The sequence below is a fragment of the Pan paniscus genome, chromosome 16, assembly GCF_029289425.2.
Source record: "Pan paniscus chromosome 16, NHGRI_mPanPan1-v2.0_pri, whole genome shotgun sequence".
Classification (NCBI taxonomy): domain Eukaryota; kingdom Metazoa; phylum Chordata; class Mammalia; order Primates; family Hominidae; genus Pan; species Pan paniscus.
The window spans coordinates 59922885-59949553 of record NC_073265.2 but is presented as its reverse complement, the minus strand read 5'-3'; the positions used below and the strand labels follow the sequence as shown (position 1 = coordinate 59949553).

The 26669-nt window shown below is 36.6% G+C and overlaps 1 protein-coding gene across 8 annotated transcripts in view; it reads left to right on the top strand.

Moving 5' to 3' along the window:
- The window catches only part of UACA (uveal autoantigen with coiled-coil domains and ankyrin repeats), a 102057-nt gene extending 75636 nt beyond the window's left edge, over positions 1-26421 (top strand). For 6 of the 8 annotated variants that reach the window (XM_003818536.8, XM_034939049.3, XM_063596762.1 and 3 more), the window contains 11 exons: positions 571-608; positions 3698-3766; positions 5160-5267; positions 6230-6262; positions 6779-6877; positions 11366-11402; positions 12281-12333; positions 13909-16647; positions 18555-18707; positions 23154-23219; positions 26227-26421. In XM_003818536.8, the coding sequence (XP_003818584.5) occupies positions 571-608; positions 3698-3766; positions 5160-5267; positions 6230-6262; positions 6779-6877; positions 11366-11402; positions 12281-12333; positions 13909-16647; positions 18555-18707; positions 23154-23219; positions 26227-26298 (3467 nt within the window). In that variant the 3' untranslated portion in view covers positions 26299-26421. The remainder of the gene's footprint in view (positions 1-570; positions 609-3697; positions 3767-5159; positions 5268-6229; positions 6263-6778; positions 6878-11365; positions 11403-12280; positions 12334-13908; positions 16648-18554; positions 18708-23153; positions 23220-26226) is intronic. The other 2 variants (XM_034939045.3, XM_063596764.1) reach the window with 1 other exon arrangement.
- Positions 26422-26669: the final 248 nt, after the last annotated feature.

The window sequence follows — 26669 nt, the reverse complement described above, 5'->3', positions numbered from 1 at the left end:
TTTTTTAGATATGGGGTCTCCCTTTGTTGCCCAGGCTAGAGTATAGTGGTGCCATCATAGCTCACTGCAATCTCAAACTCCTGGGCTCAAGCTATCTTCCCGCCTCAGCCTCATGAGTAGCTGGGACTACAGGCATGTACCACCATGGCCAGCTAATTTTTTATATTTTTTTTGTAGAGATGGGGTCTTGCTATGTTGCCCAGGCTGGTCTTGAACTCCTAGCCTCAAGTGATCCTCCTGCCCCAGCCTCCCAAAGTGCTGGGATTACAGGTGTGAGCCACCATACCCAGCCTAAATAAATTTCCCATTTTTTACCTGCCTCCCATCCTTAGTCTTTAATCTTACCCACTTGAATATTGTTATAAAAATTTTGCTAATTTGATAGGCAAAAGTGAGATGTCATTATTGTTTCAAGCATACATTTTAGAAATAAAACTAAAAAGTTGTAAGCTTTAGAGGAAACTCTAAAGTTTATTTATTTAATATTGACTCAATTGTATAGTTAGGGAATGCGTACCTACCCCAAGTTAACCTGCCATTTTGTTGTTTCTCTTTTTCTCTAAATCTTAGGGAGAGAACTTTGGAAGAAAGGGCCATCTTTGCAACAGGTAGATATTAATTTTAATTTTAAATAATTATATGGATTGTATAGTTTAAAGTGCTTAGTAAAACTAGTTAATAGTTAGCATAACTATTCTGAGTTTGAATGCGTTCTATCTCTCTTCTCAGTTAATCAAGCCCTTGTAGATTCTGGATACTTAGATCATGAGGTCCTATCAAGATACTATCACTTAGCTTGAGACACATTAGATCTCAGTTTCAATGAAGGTATCCAGTGGGAAAGAGATAGCCTCCTGATTGGGGTCGTGAGCATTCAGTTTTTTCAAGTAGGAGACATTGTGACTTGCTAAATGATGAACTTTAGCTTGGCAGATCATAGACAGTTTCCCCCAGTCTCCCTTAATAACAGGACAAAATATTGACTGTTATGGGAAAATTCTTCCAGTGTAATTAAGAAATGAAGAAAACAGAGTTCTAAACTGATTATATATTGTGATTTCAATGCCACTGTTAGCGTTTTTATTTCTTCTTCAGTCTTTTTTTCTGTGTGTATTTAATTGAGGACTTTACGGAATAACAACACTTGAAATAATTCATGCTTTGCACTACATTTATTATTAAATTACTATTTAACCCTGTTTTGATATCCCGGTTTGTGAAATGTCTTATGTTTTCTGCTAATCTATTTGTGTTAAAGTAAGCAGGGTTGGTTTACAGTACCGTGGCTCAAAAGCTAGTGTAGGCAGCTTTCCTCTCCTGCTGACTGTTCCCTTCCAGGCTTTCAGCTTTTCTCTAGTGAGAGGAACCTAAGCATTTGCAAACCCTGAAGAGAAAGTAATCAGGTACCTTGAGCAATTCTGATCATCATCCTGTGTCATTTTTGTACCTGTCACCTGAATCTGAAAGCTACATTTTTAAAAAATTTTGCTTTAAGTTCTGAGATACATGTGCTGAATGTGCCAGTTTGTTACATAGGTATACATGTGCCGTGGTGGTTTGCTGCACTTATCATGAAAGTTATATTGAAGCTTGTTTTCCTTTTCAATCCATCTGAATTAATATGTTCGTATATGGGTCATGTCTGTTGACACTTTTCCATCTGGAGCAACTGTTCCAGCCTTCTTCCCTGTGCCTCATATAACCTAAGTGTGAGTGGAGTGAAAAAAAATGTACACCGCTATGACTGTACTAGCCATCTCACACAGAATCAGAGAAAAATGATTTCTGAAATATATAGATATTTAAAATAAAAAGAATTACTGAATATTAACATGGGAATTGTTCTCTGCTCAGTGCTCTAGGAAATATGGAAGTGAATACAAGGAGTTAATATTCTACTAGGAACAGAAAGACACACTGCTCCTAATTACTGTGTTTCCGTCATTTATTGAATACACTTACTAAATATACGCTGTAAATAGGACTTTTTTTTTTAATACTAAGGCACATGTAATCTCTGTTTTCAAGAAGCCTACAGTATAGTTGCAAATGTAAGACTCACTCAGTTGTTTGTTCACAGATATCTGCTGAACATCTACAACATGCCAACTACTGTTCTAAGTGCTGGGAATATTGTAGTGTACGAAGTCTCTGCCCTTATGGAACTCCTAGCTTAGTGAGAGATGAACAATAAGCAAAGGAATATTTAGTATCATAGCAGATGCTGTGAAGAAAAACAAAACAGAATTAAGGGATGAAGAGGGAGTGGGTGGAGGTCTGTGGGAGAAGCCTCACAGGCTGAGGGAAGGGCAGGTGCCCAGCCCCTGATGAGGGAGCAGGTTAGACATGTTCATGGGGCGGGCAGCAGCAGACAAGTGTGACAGGAGCGATGTGCCCATCGTGGAGGGAGCAGAAGAGGCTGCTAAAGTAACAAAGGGCTAGATTAAGAAGGACCTTGTATGATAAGGACTATGGATATGTACCCACCAGTGACTACCAGATGGCGGAAGGCAGGACGTGTGCACCCCAATCAGTGGTGCACGTGATCAGATCGCTGCTAAGTGGAGCCAGAGGTGCAAGAGAGGTTCTTTTAGTGTGCTAATAACAAGGCTTGTCAGGAAGATGGATCTTAATTAAAGGATGCGGTTGATTTAGTATGTCTGAGTTAGGATATAGTGGAGGCAGTGGGTGAGGATGCTGAAGTGAAGGCTGAGAATGAAAGTGGTATGATCAGGTGAGCTGTGAGAAGATGTCAGATTCCACTTGAAGAACAGTCCTTTGGTAGAAGGAATGAGGCTGTAAACATAGTTAGGGCCAAATTGTGGATATAGAATATTTTTTAAATGGGAGTTGTTCCTCTAGTTCTAGATCCAAACTCATTTGAATGATAGTTTAAAAACTTGATCAAGCAAAGGTAAACAAATAATACAAAACATGAGAAAATCATCTCGAAGAATTAAAACTAGTTTTTTTTTTTAACCTAATTAGGAAGAAATAAATAGCTTTCTACATTAGTTATTGTGGAGATTTAAAGATCATTTTGGTTTTTTTAAAAGGGGGGTTATTCTCTTGTTTAATAATTATGTTGTGTTTTTGTTAAAGCAAATCTCTAAGCTGGAATAAAGTTTCAAAGCAGTAAGTTACAAAAACAGAACATACACCCAACCAAGTTATTTAAAGACCTTTTTATATTGCTCAGGTCAGAGGGACTGTCTGTCTCTTCCTTACCATACCTCTTGATATTTTATTTTGGTGGTGCTCGGAGAAGTAAATAATTTCCGTATTGTCTTTACAAATTAATGTGACTTCCCCTTCCTCTTCCTTTTTTTTTTTTTTAAATTGAGCTCTTTTAGGAGTAGTTGGCAATGCAGTGCTTTATAGCCCAACTTTTGTTATGCATTTATTACAAATTCTTTTTAAAATTTTGTGACTTTAGTTAAAATAAATCCTTAATAATATTTTAAAATTTGTTATTATTTAGTATTTTTAAATAAGTTATACTTGATTTATTTAAAACATAGTCTTAAAGGTCCTTTCCATTTTGGAGTTTTAAATAGAAACACTGCCACCTTGTGTTATGTGCAGCTAATGTTGGATAAACTGAAAATCACTAACTGGGTGTATTGCCAATTGAGGAAAATATACTTTTCTGTATTCTTAAACTTGCTGACCCGTGTTTTCTTATGTTTTACCAAAGCGAAATTTGACACACATGCAAGATGAAGTAAATGTGAAGTCACATCAGAGGGAGCATCAAAATATTCAGGTAAAAAGAAAAAAATAATGGTATCTTCCTTTAAAAACAATTCCAGTATTTGTAGTGGGATTGAGAGAGAAGAGAGGAAGCAAGAGAATGGGTGAAATGAGTGGGGCAAAGAAAGGGAAGCTCGTTAAAATTGTTTGTGATTCTCTTTTTTTTGCCTAATCTCTTCTTTCTATTTATTTATTTATTTATTTATTTAGAGATGAGGTCTGGCTCTGTTGCCCAGGCTGGAGTGCAGTGGCATGATCTCGGCTCACTGCAACCTCTGCCTCCCAGGTTCAAGTGATCCTCCTGCCTCAGCCCTTCTAGTAGCTGGGATTACAGGCATGTGCCACCATGCCTGGCTAATTTTTGTATTTTTAGTTGAGACGGGGGTTTCACCATGTTGGCCAGGCTGGTCTTGAACTCCAGACCTCAGGTGATCCACCCGCCTCAGCCTCCCAAAGTGTTGGGATTACAAGCGTGAGCCACCACACCCGGCTGCCTAATCTCTTCTTTAAGAATTGACTTTTGTTATCAATGTTTGAGTCCAGTATTATAAAATTTAATTATATAACGCTAGAAGTATGGTGTAGAAAGCATTGTTTTAATATATATTAGAAAAAGCAACTTTATATAACTATTTGATTTAAATGTGTTTGTTTTGCGATGTAAACCATACATTTGTGTTTATTTTAGAAAATTATAGTATTAAAAATGATCATTAATGTAAATTAAATCTGATTTTTTTCTTAAAGTATTTTCTATTTTGATTGAGAAAAATAATTTTGTTAAACTAACCACACAGTACTTTTTAGCTTTTATATTGGTCAAAGTTTCCAAAGAATATTATGAGGATTATTTTAGAGGAAGGACCCATAATTAATTTTATGACTGAAACACCATTAAATGATAAATTGAATAGCTGTTTCAGTATAATAAAAGCATTTTATTTGGGTTTTCTTATTTTACTATGTAGTGTAAGAAAATGAACTATGTTCTTAAATTCGAGCCTTTATCTTTTACCAGAGCACTGAAAATGATGATTATTTCAACAAAAGGATTAGAAGAGTCTCATAAATTTGGGAGGTCTTAAGCAAAAGTTAAAATGGCATATTCTTTTGCTCTTTTCTGTGTCTAGATGCTTTTTATTTTTTCTTTATTGGAATTAGGATGATTTGCCCTCTTGTAGTATATACTTGTATTTATTAGCTATTATAGGATAGTAATTTTCTATTTTATTTTTGATCTGTAGATTTTAAATCATTGGCATATCATTGAAATTATTGTATCTTTTGTACTTAGTGTTTTACATATGTATGTACCTGTATGGTAGTGAACTGCTTTTAAAAATTTCTCCTTTAAGAATTTGCTCTTTTAAGATTGGCCTGGCACCTTGTTGTCTTTATTATTTAAGGATTTGGAGATTGAAAATGAAGATTTGAAAGAGAGGTTGAGAAAAATTCAGCAAGAACAAAGAATACTTTTGGATAAAGTCAATGGTTTACAGTTACAGCTGAATGAGGTAAATAAATCTGCATAATAGAAAAATAAAAAAACTGTCTTACTATATCAATAGCAAATTGTTAATGATTGTGCTAAAGAAGGTAAAATTAGCTCATTGCACTTTAGAGGAGTTAAATCTTACTGGGGACCAGGATTTTTACATGAAATTTTACATTTAAAGTACCATAAGCTAACAAGTAAGGACAGTGTAAAGAATGTTCAGGGAAGTGAGGAGAGATCACTGTGGGCTGCCGCTTCTGAGGGGGGCACTTCCTGTGGGAGATGGTACTTCTGGTGAATTTTGAAGGAAGTAAGAGGGAATCAGAGGGCATTCCAGAGAACACTGTGATGAGCAAAATCACAGAAACAGTGACCTGTAATATATTCCTTGTTGTATAAAAAAATTGGAAATACAAGAAATATCCATAAATCATTTTTTAGAGGGAAAGTAGAATATATATGAAATCTAGTATCATCAGTTTGCTCTTTAAATATACATTTTATTAGGTACAGGACTTACCACAGGTGAAATCTTATGTGATATTTGCATTTCAAAAGTAAGAAGTAACTGCGTGATTGGTACAGCTGTGTCCTTGTGATTCTAATTTTCCGTATCACTTTAATATCTTGCTATCTATGTTAGATTTTCCTAAAATTGAACATATGCAAAAGCAAAAGGCTGAACTATAGTTAGGGCCATGGGATTGGAGAGGAAAAAGTAGACCGAAGATATGAGGACGAAGAACAAGTAGGACTTGGTGGTTGATAGGTTCTCAAGAGAATCAGAAGTGCTTCTGAATTTGGATAGTGAGAAGAATGAATGACAACTCATACAACAGAATTGTACATAATTTTCTTCTCATATCCTTGGCCCTAGTCTTAAAGACATTTGCCAATCTTTTTAAAATATCTTTGCCAAGTTCATGCCTTTTAAAATAGGCTTTTAAGAATTAAAATATTTTGTGTTCTTTTTAAATTTAGGAAGTTATGGTTGCTGATGATCTGGAAAGCGAGGTAGGGTGACATTTCATTTTAAACCATTAAAATTGTTTTAGGAATTGAAGATGATATAGTAGTAAAGGTTTAAGTCCTGAATTGAGATAGAGACCAGGATTCTATTTCTGGTTATTAAAGGGAAATTCAAAATCTATACATGACTAAAAAAGGATGTTTTGAATGTAGTGGCATAGATTATTGTAGGCATTTTGTTGTTATTGCCTCTGAAAGTCTTACTTTCTGTGAAACTTGTCCTGAAAATAATATAAAATTCTAAACATAAAGAAAATGTCTGAAAACATTAAGATTGAAAACAGAGATTTGAATTTTTTATGATTTTGTTTATAGATATTGTATGTTTCATTAGTATATTTGTAGAAATTATCAACTCTATTAGTAGTTAAAGTTCACCAGGTTGGAGAATTCATTAACTCCAGTCCTCAATGTAATTCCAATTCACGTTTTCTAAAACACATTTTTAATCCAATTCCAAGCACAGGGTGATTTTACTCTATTTATTCTGTTTCATTTCAGAGAGAAAAGCTGAAGTCCCTTTTGGCAGCTAAAGAAAAGCAACATGAAGAAAGCTTAAGGACTATTGAGGCTCTGAAAAATAGATTTAAATATTTTGAGGTATAGAAAGATTAAATTATTTCCTGTAATTCATAATGGGTAATGGTAAGGCTCTTGGCATCAGACTTGAATTTGAATTATAAATCTCTTATTTATAGTGTGACCTTGGGCTGCTTATTTAAAGTCTTCAAACTTGTTGCCTCTTTGGCAAAACTGAGGTGATTGTCTCTTTCTCCACATAGTTATAAAGGTTAAGTGAGATCATTTAAATTGACTAGCATGTAATTGACATTTAGTGTCATTCTAGTTTCTCTTCATTGTCCATCCTTACCTTTTTAAAACATCATATTTCTACCTGTAAATTTGCAGTGAGTATAATGATAATAAAAAGCATTCATATAAATGAATGATGATATGTCCAGGATTATCTCAGAAAGGATTCATCACTGGGCATCACTGAAGGCAGCTGATTCAGCATGAATCTTTTGTCTTTGTTGGTGAATGCAGCCCCAAAGTACACTAAAAGAGTGCCTTAGTCCGTTCGTGCTGCTGTAACAAAATAAAGAAAATTTATAAAGAACAAATTTATTTCTCCCATTTCTGGAGGCTGGAAAGTCCAAGATCAAGGCTCTGGCGTTCATGACTGGTGAGGGCCTTTTGCTGCATCCTCACCTGGCAGAAGGCGAAAGGGCAAAAAGGAGCCTAAGTGAAGCCCTCGTGACTTAGTCAGTTTCCAAAAGGCCCCACCTCTTAATACCACCACAGTGGGAATTAAGTTTCAACACATTTTGGCAGACATTCAGACCATAGCAAAAATAATATTCTTCTTTGTAAATAAAAAACTATGTGTGCATTATGAAAAATAATATAAAACATGTATGAATCTCACAGACAGTGTTGCAAGAGATAAGTCAGACACAAAGAGTACATACTGCACGATTCTATTTTTATGAAGTTCAAAAGCAGATAAAACTAATCTATGATGTTAGAGATTAGAATAGAGACCGCCGTTTGGTGAGGGGTTACTGAGTAAGGTGTGTGAAGAAACTTTTGGTGTCCTGGAAGTGTTTTATATCTTAATCTGGGTTGTGTATAATTACAAAAGGTATGCATATGCAAAAATTCATTGTATTATACACACTTAATATGTGTACATATTTATGTGACTGAATTTTCAAGATTATTCAGAAACACCATTTTATAACCCAAAGAATGATCTAGCTGTAGTGGCTTCTATCTTCTTCACATTTGAAGACTCTTTTTTAGGTTAATTGTGAAACTGGTGATTGCTAATATTTTAATAGCACTGACCATGTACTTTGCATTCTTGTCGTACATCAAAAAAGAAATCAACTCTATGTGATAAGTTTTATTGTTACCTGACTTCACAGGTAAGGAGGTTGAGGCACAGAGAGGTTTACCCATGAGGGGTTTCACAAATAATAAGTGACAGAGTCAGGACTTGAACCCAAGCATCTGTTGTGCTTTTAACTACAATGCTAGTTTTACACTTAGAATTACTTGAATGAGAAAATTTAGGAGTATATACAGGGCCTTTTAAGTATTAATCAAAGTATAATATAATTTCGGTACTATTTATGTATGTATTTCTTCTAGGAGCTAGACTTTCGCATGTCTTAAGTGTAAGGTATAGGCCAGGCACAGTGTCTCACGCCTGTAATCCCCGCACTTTTGGGAGGCCAAGGTGGGTGGATCACTTAAGATCAGGAGTTTGAAACCAGCCTGGCCAACATGGCAAAACTCCGTCTTTACCAAAAATACAAAAATTAGCAGGGCGTGGTGGCACATGCCTGTAACACCAGCTACTCAGGAGGCTGAAGCAGGAGAATTGCTTGAATCTGGGAGGTGGAGGTTGCAATGAGTGAGATCACGCCACTGCACTCCAGCCTGGGTGACAGAGTGAGACTCTGTCTCAAGGGGAAGAAAAAAAAAAGATGTTTTTCTGTAGCTTTAGACAAACAATTTGTCTAAAATGTCAAGTCTATAACTTACAATAGTCATAAAAGTAACTTATTTTTCTTATAAAAATACTTATTTACTTTAGAAAAATAAGAAAGTGTATTTAAACTGAAAGCAGATGCAAAAGACACCTATAATCTTAACTCTGCTAGCACCTGACTGAAATCCTTTCAGACATTTGTACATAATTTGTGTGTTATATACTCATTCAACAGGTGGGATCATATAGTACATCCTGTTTTGTAACTGTTCCCATTCAGTATGATGGGGACATTTTCCTCAGTCACTACGTATTCATTGTGATGAAATTTTATGCTAGATATGATTTTTTACTTTCAAACAGAAAATTACAGGTCCCACTTTGTATGTGACCCAGTATTTATAACAGCAACCATTAAAAACTACTAAGAATTTGCCTGGGTGTGGTGTCTCAGCCTGTAATCCCAACACTTTGGAAGGCCGAGGCAATTGGATCACTTGAGCTCAGTTGTTCGAGACCAGCCTGGGCAACATGGTGAAATCCCATCTCTACCAAAAACATAAAAATTAGCTGGGCGAGGTGGTGCATGCCTATAATCCCAGCTACATGGGTGGCTGAGGAAGGAGAATCACTTGAACCCAGGAGGTGGAGGCTGCAATGAGCCGAAATCATGCCTCTGCACTCCAGCTTGAGTAACAGAGTGAGACCCTGTCTCAAAACCAACCAACCAACCAACAAACTACTAAGAATTCATCATTTACAAACATTGAATATCTACTGCTGTATTATCTCACATGCTTAAAAAAGCTTAACTGTCAAAGGAATTACTGTTATGAGTTATGTATAATAACTTAACATGTAGCTATTTCCCTTGTATGTATAAAAATATGGGGAAAATGGATATTTTAGAATGAGACTGATTTTATGTTACAACTTTTATATTTGTTTTCATTTGAGTAATAGAGATAATAAGACCAAATTAAGTTTTTTGAACTCCTTATGTGCATAGCACCCCCTAATACATGTATGAGGCCATTTAGTAGTTATTGTAAACTTTAGTATTAAATATTCCATAGAACAAAGAGCTTAACTAAGCTTATAGGTATTTTTTCATACTGTGGGGGCACTAATGATTAATGGAGGTAGCATTAATTTAGTTATGGAATTGTGGACTGTTTTATCATGGTCAACTACTTCAGAGTTTGGTATGTAGCTTTTAGGACTGATACACCTAAATATACAAATATGAACTACATCTGCCTGTCCTTACTCTTCATTTCACTCTGGGGTTTTTTGTTTTGTTTTGTTTTGTTTTTGAGACAGGATCTCACTCTGTCACCCAGGCTGGAGTGCAGTGGTGCAATCACCACTCACTGTAGCCTTGACCTCCCCGGGCTCAGGTGATCCTCCCACCTCAGCCTCCTGAGTACCTTGGGTTACCCTGCCCAGCTAATGTTTTTGTGTGTGTTTGTTGTTATTTATTTTTTTATTTTTGAGACGAAGTTTCACTCTTGTTGCCCAGGCTGGAGTGCAATGGCACGATCTCGGCTCACTGCAACCTCCGCCTCCCAGGTTCAAGCAGTTCTCCTGGCTCAGCCTCCCTACTAGCTGGGATTACAGGTGCCCGCCACCACACCCAGCTAATTTTTTGTATTTTTAGTAGAGACGGGGTTTCACTATGTTGGCCAAGCTGGTCTTGAACTCCTGACCTCAGGCAATCCACCTGCCTCAGCCTCCTGAAGTGCTGGGATTACAGGCATGAGCCACCGCACCCAGCTTGTTCTTGTATTTTTTTGTAAGGATGAGGTCTCACCACGTTGCCTAGGCTGGTCTTGAACTCCTGGGCTCAAGTGATCTGCCTGTCTCAGCCTTCCAAAGTGCTGGGATTACAGGTGTGAGCCACTGCGCCTGGCCTATTCTTACCCTTGAAGTGTAGTATTTTAATTTATATATTAGATTCTTTGTATTTGGCTTACTTGGGAAAAGGAGCAACCCAGTATATTTTGATTCACTGTAGCTAGAGTTCTCTATTATTTCCTAACTAATGGATTGATGGATTTATTACTATGTGTAGGTCTCTGCCTCAGTTTCATTTCCTGCTCTCTCTCTTCTTTTACTTTCAAAGTACTTGGTATTTTATAAACTCTGGAAGAAGGGGTTATGTTGATATTTCATAGTCAATGAGGTAGGGTTTCTGCTTCCTACAGTGGTAAAGTAAAATGAGTTATTGACATGAATGTGGCCACTTCCTTCCTTTTGAGGTAAAGCAGTAGCAAACAGTAGTCTTTGAAAGTTGTTTCAGTTCATTTAGGGCTCACTTTTTTTTTTCTTTTGAGCAATAAAGTTTTTTCTTAAAACACTTGGCTGCTTTTATTAAAATGCTTAGTGAAGTACTTATTCCCAGCTGATCTCTCTAAGTGTTGCTAGTGTTGTTTCTTTTTGTGGGTTTGAGTAGAATAATGCTCTGGAGAAACAAGAATGTCAAAAATGTAGTTTTAATGACTGCATGATTTAGAGCTAAAATAGATACAGAATTTAACAAAATGAGGCAGCATTCACCCTAAAATATTTTATGCTTCTGATTTCAGAGTGATCATTTAGGATCAGGAAGTCATTTCAGTAACCGTAAGTATAAAAGTATGGATCATCATTACAGTTCACCTAGTTCAAGCAAAGAAGAATGTTTATTCTTACTTGTTTAACTATACAGGAATAACTGTACAAGATATTCCTGCTGCTAAACTTCATCAACACATGGAACTAGGAAGACGTTAAGATGACTATTGTAACTTCTAACATATTCTGATAATTACTGAAGCTCTGATTCTCCTTAGCTACCTGTATTTTAAAATTGTATATTGTATGAATTACCGAATTTGCCTTGTTGATTAGTAGACATAGACATTTGTCTTGTGATATTTAGGGTTCATTTTTTTATGGAAAGAACATAAACATAGTTTTCTAATTTGGAGAAATCGGTCTTAATGCAAGTAGGCATTTTAAAATTACATTTATGAATTATTTTTAGACCCTACATAATCGTTTTTATTCTGCAATGTTAAACAGTTTCTCTAGAAAATCTGTTTTTGTTTGTTTCCTAGTGACTATTAAACTATTCTCTCCTACAACAGTAATATTTATGCTATAAATTTAAATCATCATTTTTGTTTTGATTGATTATAAGATATATGTTTTATTATCATGTAGCCTAGTTTAAGAGTCCTCAATGTTTCTGAAGTTTTAGTGATTCTGCTGAGAGAGAGCATAGAAAAAAATAAGAAAAAAATAAAACCAACCTAGTATCTGTTGTTCAGTAGATTGTAGGTACTTCTGTTTATAGAAATAATAAGGGGAAAATGGGTATTTTAGAATGAGGATACTTTTGTGTTGTACCTCTTGCTTCACTTTTATTTGAATAATAAAGGAAATAACATCAAATTAATGTTTAGCCTACTTTAGTATGGATATTGAAGTTAAAATGTCATTTATTTGCATTTATTTAGGAAAAGAAGATATGCTTCTTAAACAAGGTCAGATGTATATGGCAGACTCACAGGTAATAACTGTTTTTTTTTTTAATTTTAAAAAACATTTAAAGAAAATTTTTGTGCCTTTATAAAGAGAGGAGAAAGCGGCATTGTACATTAAGTATATATACGTAGAGTGAGGTTTTCATTATCAAAGACAAGTTGGTCCTGCTTTCTTGAGTTTAATAAAAGCAGATATTGCTGTTTCTGGTGCCCTCTAGAGTGTTTTTGATGATAGTGGTTATAGTAAGAGATTTGAATTATAGTTTCATTGCATTTGATGCTAAGTTTCTGTTCATTAACAGTGATTAGTTAACTCTTCATATTTGCCCATATAAAGGGGAAGACAGATATGAATAATTCAAAATATAATTTTTGGTTTTTTTTTTCCTCTTGATCCAGGGGAAAGGCAGTTCAGATTTAACTAACAGTAAATCTGTAGGGGTCTGCAGCAAGCTCTACCCTTGCCTCTTCAGAGGAAAGGATTCAGCTGAGGGGCAGAAGTAGGTTTAAGGCAGAGGGAGAGACCAAGGGAAGTTTTAGGGCAGGAGTGAGTTTATTAAAAAGTGTTAGAGCAGGAACGAAAGGAAGCAAAGTACACTTGGAAGAAGGCCAAGTGGGCGGCTTGAGAGATCCCAGTACCCTGTTCAGCCCTTGGCTTGGGATTTTTATGCACTGGCTTGGTTTTGGGGTTTGCATTTCTCCTCCCTTGATTCTTCTCTTGGGGGCAGGCTATCTGCATGCATAGTGGCCTGTCAGCACTTAGGAGGGGCCACATGTGTAGTGCCTTTACTAAGGTTGTGCACCTGCTCTCTAGGGGCTATTTTCCTTTACCAGTCAAATGCTCCCTGAAGAAGGTCATACATCCACCATTTTGCCTCTTAGTGCGCATGCTTGAGCCTGCTCACCCAGCTCCGGAGATCTTATCAGGAAGCTGCTGTCACCAGCTCCAGGTGTTTTCTGTCTATTGGGAGACTCTCTTTCCCTGGTGCTGGCTGTGACCAATCATTCTCTTGACAACTCTGATAACTAGCTGGGTCTATTTTCGTGGTATTTTTATAATTCAGAGAATATTCTGTTGGATTAACAGTGAAGGTACGCAGAAGTCAAAAATCTTATTAGTTATATCTATAATTCTATGAAATTATCTGCAAATTTAAAATCGCAGTACTTGTTTTTATTCAAGGATACGATGGTTTTCTTCAGAATTTAAAGTTCTAAGCACATTATGTGCCATAAAACATAGAAATAATAAATATGTTTTGATAAAGTTGATGATATTCAAGTGTGGGTAGGTGTTAATGAATGGGGGAAGAAAGACAAAATAGCACCCAGTAGCCATGGCCATTTTCCCTTGTTCTGCCAGAAATAGACTTACGTGAACAGAACTCTCAAAATGTTGTGAATGTATTAAGGAAATCATATCCAGAACTGTTTCCTTACCACAAAAATCAGCATTGTGATTTTTTTTCCATCTTACTACCTAATCTGAAAACCCTTTGATTCCTGATGATGTGCTAACTTTCTCTAAGTTTGGCAAATAAGTATAGTAAATGTCTCATTTAGGCTTTTGTGATTGATGTCTTTTTTTTTTTTCTTTTCAGTGTACTTCCCCAGGTATACCAGCCCATATGCAAAGCAGATCTATGTTAAGACCTCTGGAACTATCTTTACCCAGTCAAACGTCATACTCTGAAAATGAAATTTTAAAGAAAGAGTTAGAAGCAATGCGAACTTTCTGTGAGTCAGCAAAACAAGACCGACTGAAGCTCCAAAATGAACTGGCACACAAAGTGGCAGAATGCAAAGCTTTAGCATTAGAATGTGAAAGGGTCAAGGAGGATTCAGATGAACAGATAAAGCAATTAGAAGATGCATTAAAAGATGTGCAGAAGAGGATGTATGAGTCAGAAGGTAAAGTTAAACAAATGCAGACCCATTTTCTTGCCCTTAAAGAACACTTAACAAGTGAAGCAGCCTCAGGGAATCACAGACTAACCGAGGAACTGAAGGATCAGTTGAAAGACTTGAAAGTAAAATATGAAGGTGCTTCAGCAGAAGTGGGGAAATTAAGAAACCAAATCAAACAAAATGAGATGATAGTAGAAGAGTTTAAGAGGGATGAAGGCAAGCTGATAGAAGAAAATAAGCGATTACAGAAGGAACTTAGTATGTGTGAAATGGAGCGAGAGAAGAAAGGAAGAAAGGTCACAGAGATGGAAGGCCAGGCAAAAGAATTGTTAGCGAAGTTGGCCCTTTCCATTCCAGCTGAAAAATTTGAAAACATGAAGAGCTCATTATCAAATGAAGTGAATGAGAAAGCAAAAAAATTAGTAGAAATGGAAAGAGAACATGAAAAATCACTTAGTGAAATTAGACAGTTAAAGAGAGAACTTGAGAATGTTAAGGCCAAGCTTGCTCAGCACGTCAAACCAGAGGAACATGAACAGGTTAAGAGCAGATTAGAACAGAAATCAGGAGAACTTGGGAAGAAGATCACTGAGTTAACATTGAAAAATCAGACACTACAAAAGGAAATTGAAAAAGTTTATTTGGATAATAAGCTCCTCAAGGAGCAAGCACATAACTTAACAATTGAAATGAAAAATCATTATGTTCCTTTAAAAGTAAGTGAAGACATGAAAAAGTCACATGATGCAATTATTGATGATCTTAATAGAAAGCTTTTAGATGTAACACAAAAATATACAGAAAAGAAGTTGGAAATGGAGAAATTGCTACTGGAAAATGACAGCTTAAGTAAGGATGTAAGCCGCCTAGAAACTGTGTTTATACCTCCTGAGAAACATGAAAAAGAGATAACAGCTCTGAAATCCAATATTGTTGAACTTAAGAAACAGCTGTCTGAACTTAAGAAAAAATGTGGTGAAGACCAGGAGAAAATACACGCTCTCACATCTGAAAACACTAACTTGAAGAAGATGATGAGTAATCAGTATATGCCAGTTAAAACCCATGAAGAGGTTAAAATGGCACTGAATGACACGTTAGCCAAAACTAACAGAGAATTATTAGATGTGAAGAAAAAATTTGAAGATATAAATCAGGAATTTGTAAAAATAAAAGATAAGAATGAAATATTGAAAAGAAACCTGGAAAACACTCAGAACCAAATAAAAGCTGAGTACATCAGCCTGGCAGAGCACGAGGCAAAGATGAGCTCGCTAAGTCAGAGCATGAGAAAGGTGCAGGATAGTAATGCTGAAATCTTGGCCAACTACAGAAAAGGCCAAGAAGAGATTGTGACACTGCATGCCGAAATTAAAGCCCAGAAGAAGGAGCTCGACACAATACAAGAATGCATTAAGGTAAAATACGCCCCAATTGTCAGCTTTGAGGAGTGCGAGAGAAAATTTAAAGCAACAGAGAAAGAACTAAAAGACCAGTTATCAGAGCAGACACGAAAGTATAGTGTCAGTGAAGAAGAAGTCAAGAAAAACAAGCAAGAGAATGACAAGTTAAAGAAGGAGATTTTTACCCTTCAGAAAGATTTGAGGGATAAGACAGTTCTCACTGAGAAGTCTCATGAAATGGAAAGAGCATTAAGCAGAAAAACAGACGAGCTAAACAAACAGTTAAAAGACTTGTCACAGAAATACACGGAAGTAAAGAATGTGAAAGAGAAGCTAGTAGCAGAAAATGCCAAACAGACTTCTGAGATACTTGCAGTGCAAAATCTTTTGCAAAAACAACATGTTCCATTGGAACAGGTTGAGGCTCTGAAAAAATCTCTTAATGGCACAATTGAAAATCTAAAGGAAGAACTGAAGAGTATGCAAAGGTGTTACGAGAAAGAGCGGCAGACAGTGACCAAACTGCATCAATTGTTGGAGAATCAAAAGAACTCTTCTGTACCCCTGGCAGAGCATTTGCAGATTAAAGAAGCATTTGAGAAAGAAGTTGGAATCATAAAAGCCAGCTTGAGAGAAAAGGAAGAAGAAAGCCAAAACAAAATGGAAGAAGTCTCCAAACTTCAGTCTGAGGTTCAGAATACTAAACAAGCATTAAAAAAATTAGAGACTAGAGAGGTAGTTGACTTGTCTAAATATAAAGCAACAAAAAGTGATTTGGAGACACAGATTTCTAGCTTAAATGAAAAATTGGCCAATCTGAATAGAAAGTATGAGGAAGTATGTGAGGAAGTTTTGCATGCCAAAAAGAAGGAAATATCTGCAAAAGATGAGAAGGAATTACTGCATTTCAGCATTGAGCAAGAAATTAAGGATCAGAAGGAACGATGTGATAAGTCCTTAACAACAATCACAGAGTTACAAAGAAGAATACAAGAATCTGCTAAACAAATAGAAGCAAAAGATAATAAGGTAGGTACAAAGTAGTCTGCATGGCTATGTGTTGGAAACCTCAGAGCAGTGCTCTTTACCACAGAATCTCACAGGAAAGTAGACACAGGTATTAACAAAGTGACCCTTTCCAGTTGAGCAACTTGTGTGCAAAAATTCCGAATTGAAAAAAAAAGTGAAGTAACACAAAAGTCAAAAGCATTTTTCCTTCTGTTTCTTTAGCTGTTCTAGCCAAGAATTCAGGAACGATGGGGAGACTTAAGGCTCACTTGTCTCATACATGAAGAGTCAAAAGCCAGTGGGTTTGTGGCATGTGAAAGATGGGGAAGAGGGTGGTGGGGAAGCTCTCTTTCTGGGCTGCAAGAAACCAAGAACACTGGGGAGCATCTAGAGTTGATCTCGGTACTCACCCATAGTAGTAAACTGAGCCCTCCAATGCATTTTATGTTCTGTTGCTCATGTCTTTCTACAGACTAGAAAGTCTACATCCCCTCACCCAGAATGTCCTTTCCCTCCTTTCTACTGAGTTGAATCCTCTACATTCATTAACATGTTATCCTCCTTCTTAAAGCCCTCACTGTCCAATCTAGTCTATAGTAAACAGTTCCTCCTCTAAGGTGGATGTTTTACTGTGGCTTTGCCATCCATTTAAAACATTTATATTACCTTGTTAGAATTATGTAGTTGATCTTCCCAATCAGTTTTTATGAGCAGGGTTTATAACTTAACTTTCCATCTTATCTTTAATTCTCATGGTACAATTTACAGAATAGGTACTCAACAATATTTTTGATACTGATGTTGCATAAAGTTTTTACTATGGATATGACATATAAAGATTGGCTGCAGTTTTATCCATTCAACATGTAATGATTAAATGCCTTCTGCATGTCATGTGCTGGGGATACAGTGGAGTAAACACAGACACAGACTGCCCTCCCCAGTGGAAAGTACTTGTACATACTGTCCTCTGGCACACCATCTCTGTGATAGAGAATTTAAATGCTCTAAGCTTGTTCAGAAGGTACCTATGAATATATATAGTAATATATAAGAGTTAATTATTAATATCTACTTGTTGCCATTTATTGAGCGGGTGCATGTAATTGCATTTCATTTTCTTTGTTTTTTTTCTATTATTATTTTTCAATAAAAAAATGTGGGGGAGGAGGTGGTGTCTTGCTATATTGCCCAGGCTGGTCTTGAATTCCTGAGTTTAAACAATCTTCCTGCCTTAGCCTCCCAAAGTGTTGGGACTATAGGTGTGAGCCACTGTGCCCAACCTGATTTTCTTAACTCTGAACGATTGTCCACCTTTCACCAATGTGGAATCTAGGGCTCAGAAAAGTAAATTAGCCAAGCTCATACAAGTTGACTCTGTCTGACTTTAAAGCAGGGTGGAAAAATGCTATGTTTCTAGGCACTTCCTATTCCTATAAACAAGCCTCCTTGTTTTTTTTCTCTCTACAACAAAGTGGTCTTAAATAATACAACTCTTGAAAGGAAAAAGGAACATATGTTAATCCTAGACTTACACGGGCCACACCCTTTTACTTTTCACACTTTGTTGCTGGGAATCCCCCTTCCCTTCCTGTGTTCCGTATGTTACCTGGAAGATAGTTCATGTGCCTTCGTAGATGCTTATATGTTAGCTAAAAGTAAGACTATGTTTATACTCACATCTTAGGATATATGTAATATTTATTCTTAATTTGGTATTGCTTTTGTAAATAATTTCTGGAGAGGGATTTAATTATAAATTACATATTGTGTACATCCTTGGTAACAGTCTTGGCAATATTCATACCTCAATTTTCTGGTGTATAAAGATAAAGCTTCTGTCTCCAAAAAGGAATGATTTCTGTACAAAGATGTTCATTGTACATGATAAGTGAATAATATATTTCTCCTACAACTTTTTTTTAAAGATAACTGAACTGCTTAATGATGTGGAAAGATTAAAACAGGCACTCAATGGCCTTTCCCAACTCACCTACACAAGTGGGAACCCCACCAAGAGGCAGAGCCAGCTGATTGACACTCTGCAGCACCAAGTGAAATCTCTGGAGCAACAGCTGGCCGTGAGTAACCAGGCACACGGGGCTTTGCAGGAATATGTGCTGGCTCCCTGTAGTTAGTTTGTAAGGCTCATTTAGAAATTAAAGTGATCTGTAGCTATGTTCGGATCCAAGAATATGATTATTTTTATATACGAAAAGTTACCTATACTGGTGGTGTAATAATACTTATTTGATGCCTACTATACACCAGGCACCATATTAAACATTTTACGTACTTTATCTATAAACTTTATCTTCATCATGATCTCACAAAGCAGGTTTATTCCCTCCATTTAATTCTTAAGGAAACAAAGAATAACATATTTGATGCCTGGGGTCATTCAGCTGGGGTATAAACCTGGAACTGGCTGACTCCAAATCCAGCATCTTTCTCATTGCAAGGTGCTCTCTAAAATATTGGTCCACTAAACTAAAGGAGGTTTTAAAATAATCTTTTATCTTTGTGAATAAAGAGGCATTCCTATGGTTTTATACCTTATATAGAAGGATAAGTGCCTGGATTTAGAAGCTAATGTTGGAAGGTCTGGTCTAAGTCCTGCCACTTACAAGGAAGTGGCAAGGAACATTCCCTTTAACTCTTGGTTTTCTCATCAAGAAAATAGAATAATAACTGATTACTTGTTTACATTTATTATTATTTTTATTATACTTTAAGTTCTAGGGTACATGTGCACAACGTGCAGGTTTGTTACATATGTATACATGTACCATGTTGGTGTGCTGCACCCATTAACTCGTCATTTAACATTAGATATATCACCTAATGCTATCCCTCCCCCCTCCCCCCACCCCACAACAGGCCCCAGTGTGTGATGTTCCCCTTCCTGTGTCCATGTGTTCTCACTGTTCAGTTCCCACCTATGAGTGAGAACATGCAGTGTTTGGTTTTTTGTCGTTGCGATAGTTTGCTGAGAATGATGTTTTCCAGCTTCATCCATGTCCCTACAAAGGACATGAACTCATCCTTTTTTATGGCTGCATAGTATTCCATGGTGTATATGTGCCACATTTTCTTAATCCAGTCTATCATTGTTGGACATTTGGGTTGGTTCCAAGTCCTTGCTATTGTGAACAGTGCCGCAATAAACATATGTGTCTTTATAGCAGCATGTGTCTTTATAGCAGTGTGATCTATAATCCTTTGGGTATATACCCAGTAATGGGATGGCTGGGTCAAATGGTATTTCTACTTTGAGATCCCTGAGGAATCGCCACACTGACTTCCACAATAGTTGAACTAGTTTACAGTCCCACCAACAGTGTAAGTGTTCCTATTTCTCCACATCCTCTCTAGCACCTGTTGTTTACTGACTTTTTAATGATCGCCATTCTAACTGGTGTGAGATGGTATCTCACTGTGGTTTTGATTTGCATTTCTCTGACAGCCAGTGATGATGAGCATTTTTTCATGTGTCTTTTGGCTGCATAAATGTCTTCTTTTGAGAAGTGTCTGTTCATATCCTTCGCCCACTTGTTGATGGGGTTGTTTTTTTCTTGTAAATGTGTTTGAGTTCATTGTAGATTCTGGATATTAGCCCTTTGTCAGATACGTGGATTGCAAAAATGTTCTCCCATTCTGTAGGTTGCCTGTTCACTCTGATGGTAGTTTCTTTTGCTGTGCAGAAGCTCTTGAGTTTAATTAGATCCCATTTGTCAATTTTGGCTTTTGTTGCCATTGCTTTTGGTGTTTTAGACATGAAGTCCTTGCCCATGCCTATGTCCTGAATGGTATTGCCTAGGTTTTCTTCTAGGGTTTTTATGGTTTTAGGTCTAACGTTTAAGTCTTTAATCCATCTTGAATTAATTTTTGTATAAGGTGTAAGGAAGGGATCCAGTTTCAGCTTTCTACATATGGCTAGCCAGTTTTCCCAGCACCATTTATTAAATAGGGAATGGTTTCCCCATTTCTTGTTTTTGTCAGGTTTGTCAAAGATCAGATAGTTGTAGATATGTGGCATTATTTCTGAGGGCTCTGTTCTGTTCCATTGGTCTGTATCTCTGTTTTGGTACCAGTAGCATGCTGTTTTGGTTACTGTAGCCTTGTAGTATAGTTTGAAGTTAGGTAGCATGATGCCTCCAGCTTTGTTCTTTTGGCTTAGGATTGACTTGGCGATGCGGGCTCTTTTTTGGTTCCATATGAACTTTAAAGTAGTTTTTTCCAATTCTGTGAAGAAAGTCATTGGTAGCTTGATGGGGATGGCATTGAATCTATAAATTACCTTGGGCAGTATAGCCATTTTCATGACATTGATTCTTCCTACCCATGAGCATGGAATGTTCTCCCATTTGTTTGTATCCTCTTTTATTTCGTTGAGCAGTGGTTTATAGTTCGCCATGAAGAGGTCCTTCACATCTCTTGTAAGTTGGATTCCTAGGTATTTTATTCTCTTTGAAGCAATCGTGAATGGGAGTTCACTCATGATTTGGCTGTCTGTTTGTCTGTTATTGGTGTATAAGAATGCTTGTGATTTTTGCACATTGATTTTGTACCCTGAGACTTTGCTCAAGTTGCTTATCAGCTTAAGAAGATTTTGGGCTGAGATGATGGGGTTTTCTAGATATACAATGATGTCATCTGCAAACAGGGACAATTTGACTTCCTCTTTTCCTAATTGAATACCTTTTATTTCCTTCTCCTGCCTGATTGCCCTGGCCAGAACTTCCAATACTATGTTGAATAGGAGTGGCGAGAGAGGGCATCCCTGTCTTGTGCCAGTTTTCAAAGGGAATGCTTCCAGTTTTTGCCCATTCAGTATGATATTGGCTGTGGGTTTGTCATAGATAGCTCTTATTATTTTGAGATATGTCCCATCAATACCTAATTTATTGAGAGTTTTTAGCATGAAAGGTTGTTGAATTTTGTCAAAAGATGGGGTCTTCTATGTGGCTTAGGCTTGTCTCCAATGGGATCTTGCTATAGGCTGATCTCCTGGGCTCAAGTGATCCTACTGCCTCAGCTTCCTGAGTATCTGGGACTATGCTTTTAATTATGCACTAATACACATTGAAATGCTAAGTAAAACGGCCCAGTCACATGTAAATTGTTGCTGATGTTTCCCTATTTCATAGAATTGTTTGAGTTATTTTTTAATCGAAGAAAGGTTTTTTGTTTTGTTTTTTTTTAGTGTTTATTTTTTAACACTGTAGGCCTACAGATTAAGGATGGCAAATTGTGGATTTGGATCTTATCCAAAGAGTATAGTGTCCCTTTAATAATTGGAAATATTTGTTTATTGTTTATTATGTTCATGACCCTGTGCTAAGTGGGATAAAGAAAGTATGCCATTCCTGTCCCCAAGGAGTTCTGGGTAGTTAGAGAGGCAAAATACAGATTCATAAAAAGTAAAAATCACAAGATGAGAGATGTCAAATGTAGAATTGAGAATGCAGATTCTAAGTGATAGGGGTTTCCAGGAAGGAAAGATTAGTGGTGTGGTAGAAGCTAGTTTTTAAAGAAGGGAGTACCTGGCTTGAACTTGTAACGTAGATGCTATTTTGGTAGGTGAAAGGAAAGTAGAGGCTCTTCCATCTAAAGAAAATAGTGTAAAAGAAGCGTGGAGATGGAATACAAGTGGCATGGCCAGAGGGCAGTAAAAGCCCTGCCTGTAGAGTAGTCCCTCTCTTATCCACTGAGGGTATGTTCCAAGATCCCCAGTGGATGCCTGAAACCATGGATAGGACCTGCTGAATGAACCCTATATAAGCTATGTTTTCCCCCCAGATATACATACCTGTGATAAAGAGTAATTTATAAATTGGGCACAGTAAGAGAGTAATAACAACATAATAAAATAGAACAATTATAACAATATGTTGTAATAAAAGTTATGTGAATGTGGTCTCTCTCTATATCTCAAAATATCTTATTGTATTATACCATGGGCAACAGAAATAGAGAAAGTGAAACTGCTCATCGCAAAACTGCCATAAGACGGGACTGCTGTATTTGAAAGTTAATGTTTGAAGCCAAACTGTGGAAGTCATTGAGAACCAAACTGATGAATTTGGATTCTCTCATGTATGTAAAGAAGTGTCACTCAAGGTTTTTGAGCCAAAAGTGATGTGAGGAAATAGGTACCTTAGTCTCAGAGGCATGGTAAGGAATATAGTGTGGAGATAGTAAGACAGGATGGGAAGCGTTTGCAATAATCCAGACATGTGATAAGTGTCTTCAGAAGTTCATGGCACTAGATATGAACTAAAGCAATAATTTGATGTTGCTTAGGGAAAGTAGCATTACTGTCATTAGCCACACATTCTTTACAGAAGTTTATATTGTTACGTTTTGGAATTCTGCATCTGGTAGGTCCAAGGTAGTTTGTTGTTAGAAGTAGCAGGATCGCCTTAATAATAATAATAGTTTTGTAGCATGAAGCCTGAGCATTGTCCAAAGTTTGGAAATGTGAATGCTGATAGTCACATCTGTCCATCTTTCCACATTTCTAGGATGCTGACAGACAGCACCAAGAAGTAATTGCAATTTATCGGACACACCTTCTTAGTGCTGCACAGGTAAAGAACTGCTTCTCCTTTGGAAAGAATATTGCTTTAGGGATAATAATTTTTTATTTTCAAATAAATTTATGTGAAAGTAATTGATGTTTAAAGTAGCTGCACCCCCTATGCTTATTTAAAAATAATTATATTTCTTTTAATCATTGTTTGTGGATCTCCCAGAAAAATTTACAAAGCTATATGGCAACACAACATCTTAAATTTAGTGTCATCTCCATCTGCTTGTCACTCAGTTTATAGACAGTTTGGTAACATGTGATGGTAGCACACGTTAATGGTGTTGCTAGCTGGAGATAATGCCTTGACATCCACGTGTGGCTGTCATCTAACAGGAGAGTGGGAATGGCTTTGAATACTAGAAAAGTACAAAAGTGACAAGCAGGGTGTTATGTGTATAGGATTGTAGTAATTAAAAATGATCTGTTTTACCAAGCCTTAACTTGGCTTGGTAAAGCCAAGGATTAATTAAGGAATAACATTATGAATTCCCTTTTTTAGGGGTGTACTGAGAAAGTTATTGTTAAAATCATACTAAGAAATTACTAACATATAAAGGATACTATGCTTAATTTCCTGTAGAAACCCCGTGAGCAGCATCTTCAAAATTCTCAGAATAGATTTTTTTTCAGGAAGAAAATGTACTAAAAGAAACAAATTTTAGAATGACAGAGATCCTGGGAATTATTTGTATTTGAAGTGTGTTAGGCCACACTGTAAAAACAAGCAAAAAAAAAAAAAAAAACAAAAAATGAAGAAGGGAAAGATGGATGTTGAGAGAAAGTTTCAAAAAAAGATCAATTTTAAAAAGAGAACTAGATAAAATAATAAAAAGAAAGATACTTTATGATATCAAATTCTTAAAATCAACAGACCTGCCTTTTCTATAGGAAATGGAGGGGAAACTAATGAAAAAGAATGAATGATATGATAGAACAAGGGATCTTAGCTACTCTCTTTTGAGCAAATCAGAGATAAACTAGAATCTTAAAGTTTATTGCAATTATTAGAGAAGATTATTGAGGGACAGTGAATAGGAAGTTCAAGTGGGGAAATAGCAGAAAATCTGTATTAGAGAGGCTGAGAAACTCACTAGTATTGGCCATGAGAGGAAGAGGTTGCTCCTAATGAAAAATACAGCAAACTAACAAGCCTTTCCACTTTGTATAATATGCACTTCCGGAATTTGAAATTATTTTCTACTGTGTCCTAATGAAACATAACAAAAGCAATTGACATCAGAAATAGTCTTGCCTTCTGGCGTCATAAAGTTAACTGAGAAATTCAGTTCAGTCAACTATGGCTAATGTTTGAAATGTAAACATCCTGCTGTTATAGAAACAGATTTTGGAAGCAAAACTTTTCATATTAATAGGAAGTGTTGTGCTGAAACCTATTTAAGTACTCCAGGAAAAAAAAAATGTGTGTGTTGGGAGGGGGTGCAGTATTTTAATAAGCCCACCATATTGAGTTGCATTTAATCAACTCATGCCACTATTTTAAGTTTAAAGTATTTTTTAAAAATATAAATGGCTAACATGCATGTAAAAAAGATACTTGGTTTCATCAGTAATGGGGGAGATGCAAATGAATAAGAACATACCATTTTTCACCTGTGGGACTGGCAATATTACACAAGATTATAGTCTATCGTGTTAGCCAGAGTGTATGGGAAATGGGCATTTTTACTCCATTGATGGTAGTGTACAGATTGTTATAATCTCTGTAGAGGGAAATTTTGTAGTACTTAACAGAATTAAAAATTGAGACTGCTTTTTGACCCAGCAATTTCTTCTCTAGTAATCTTTCCATTAAGATTGGAAATACCTTAAATGTCCATCGTTAGGGGAATGGGTAAAGAAATGTAATATGTCCATGCAGTGGATATTATACAATAATTTAAAATAATTGGGTAGCTCAAGGGAAAGATTTCTGTGACACTACATAAAAAAACAAGTTACAAAATAGTATGTGTTATATAATCTTATTTACGTAAAAACATAAATATGGGTTTTTTAAATCAATTACTTAAATTTTAAATTTTTTTAGGAGACAGATTCTTGCTCTGCCATCCAGGCTGGAGTGCAGTGGCACAATCATAGCTCATACAGCCTCAACTCCTGGGTTCAAGTGATCATCCTCCCTCAACCTCCCAAGTAGCTGGGACTACAGGCACATGCCACCACACCCAGCTAATTTTTTTTTTTTTTTTAAGTTTTCGCGACAGTCTCCACTGTATTGTCTAGGCTGGTCTTAAACTCCTGGCCTCAAGTGATCCTCCCACCTTGGCCTCCCAAAATGCTGGGATTGCAGGTGTGAGCCACCATGTTCAGCCATCAGTTAGTTTTCTAAACAAACAAACAAAAAACCTCAGCAGCAACAACAACAGATTTCCTTGTAGTTTACTTTGTTCATTTATAACTTATGCTGCCCCTATCATCCAAGGCTGTTATTAAAAAAGAGAAAGAGGGAGGTTTATCCATTTGTTTTCTGGTAAAGGAAGTTAGAGCAACTGTTGTGCACTAGTCTTTTTGTTTTTTCAGATGGGGTCTCGCCATGTCACCCAGGCTGGAGTGCAGTGCCACAGTCTTGGTTCGCTGCAACCTCTGCCTCCCAGGTTCCAGCGATTCTCCTGTCTCAGCCTCCCGAGTAGCTGGGATTACACCCGTCTAATTTTTATATTTTTACCAGAGATGGGGTTTCGCCATGTTGGCCAGGCTGGTCTTGAACTCCTGACCTCAAATGATCCACCCACCTCGGCCTCCCAAAGTGCTGGGATTGCAGGCGTGAGCCACCACGCCCGGCCGTGCACTCCTTATTAATTGATCTTATTTTCATGATAGGGCTGTACTCCCTTTTCCAGTAATTCCTTTAGAAATCACAATGATGAGGATTTAGCATTTGATGAATCAATGACTAGTTATGCTCTGTAAAAGCTTTATCTTTAGAATTCTTATGTAAACAAAGATGACATAAAATAATGCTCCTCTTTCTTCTTTCTCCGAAGGGTCACATGGATGAAGATGTTCAGGAGGCTCTGCTCCAGATCATACAAATGCGGCAGGGGCTTGTGTGCTAGCAGTTAGCACTGACTGCCAGTATCTGTTTTATCTTGCTGGTGCTGAACATTCTTTGTGCAACTCCATGGTCTTTCTGGGCCTTACTGTGCTGGTATAATTAAAATAAAATATATTTTGTTCTATTGGTAGGTTTTTTTTTAAAATTAGATGAATATGTTAGTCTTTTTCAATATCAGTTTGAATCTTATTTTCTGTATGTGTTAATTTTACAAATAGGCAAACAACATAACTTTGCCCTGGATTGACTACATATTTTTAAACCTTCAAGTCCCTAATAAAACATGAGCCATCTGAGTGAGTCCATATGAAGCGAGGTTAGGCTGAAATAATTGCTTAAAGATATCTTTCAGAGAAATTAATTTGGTTGGTG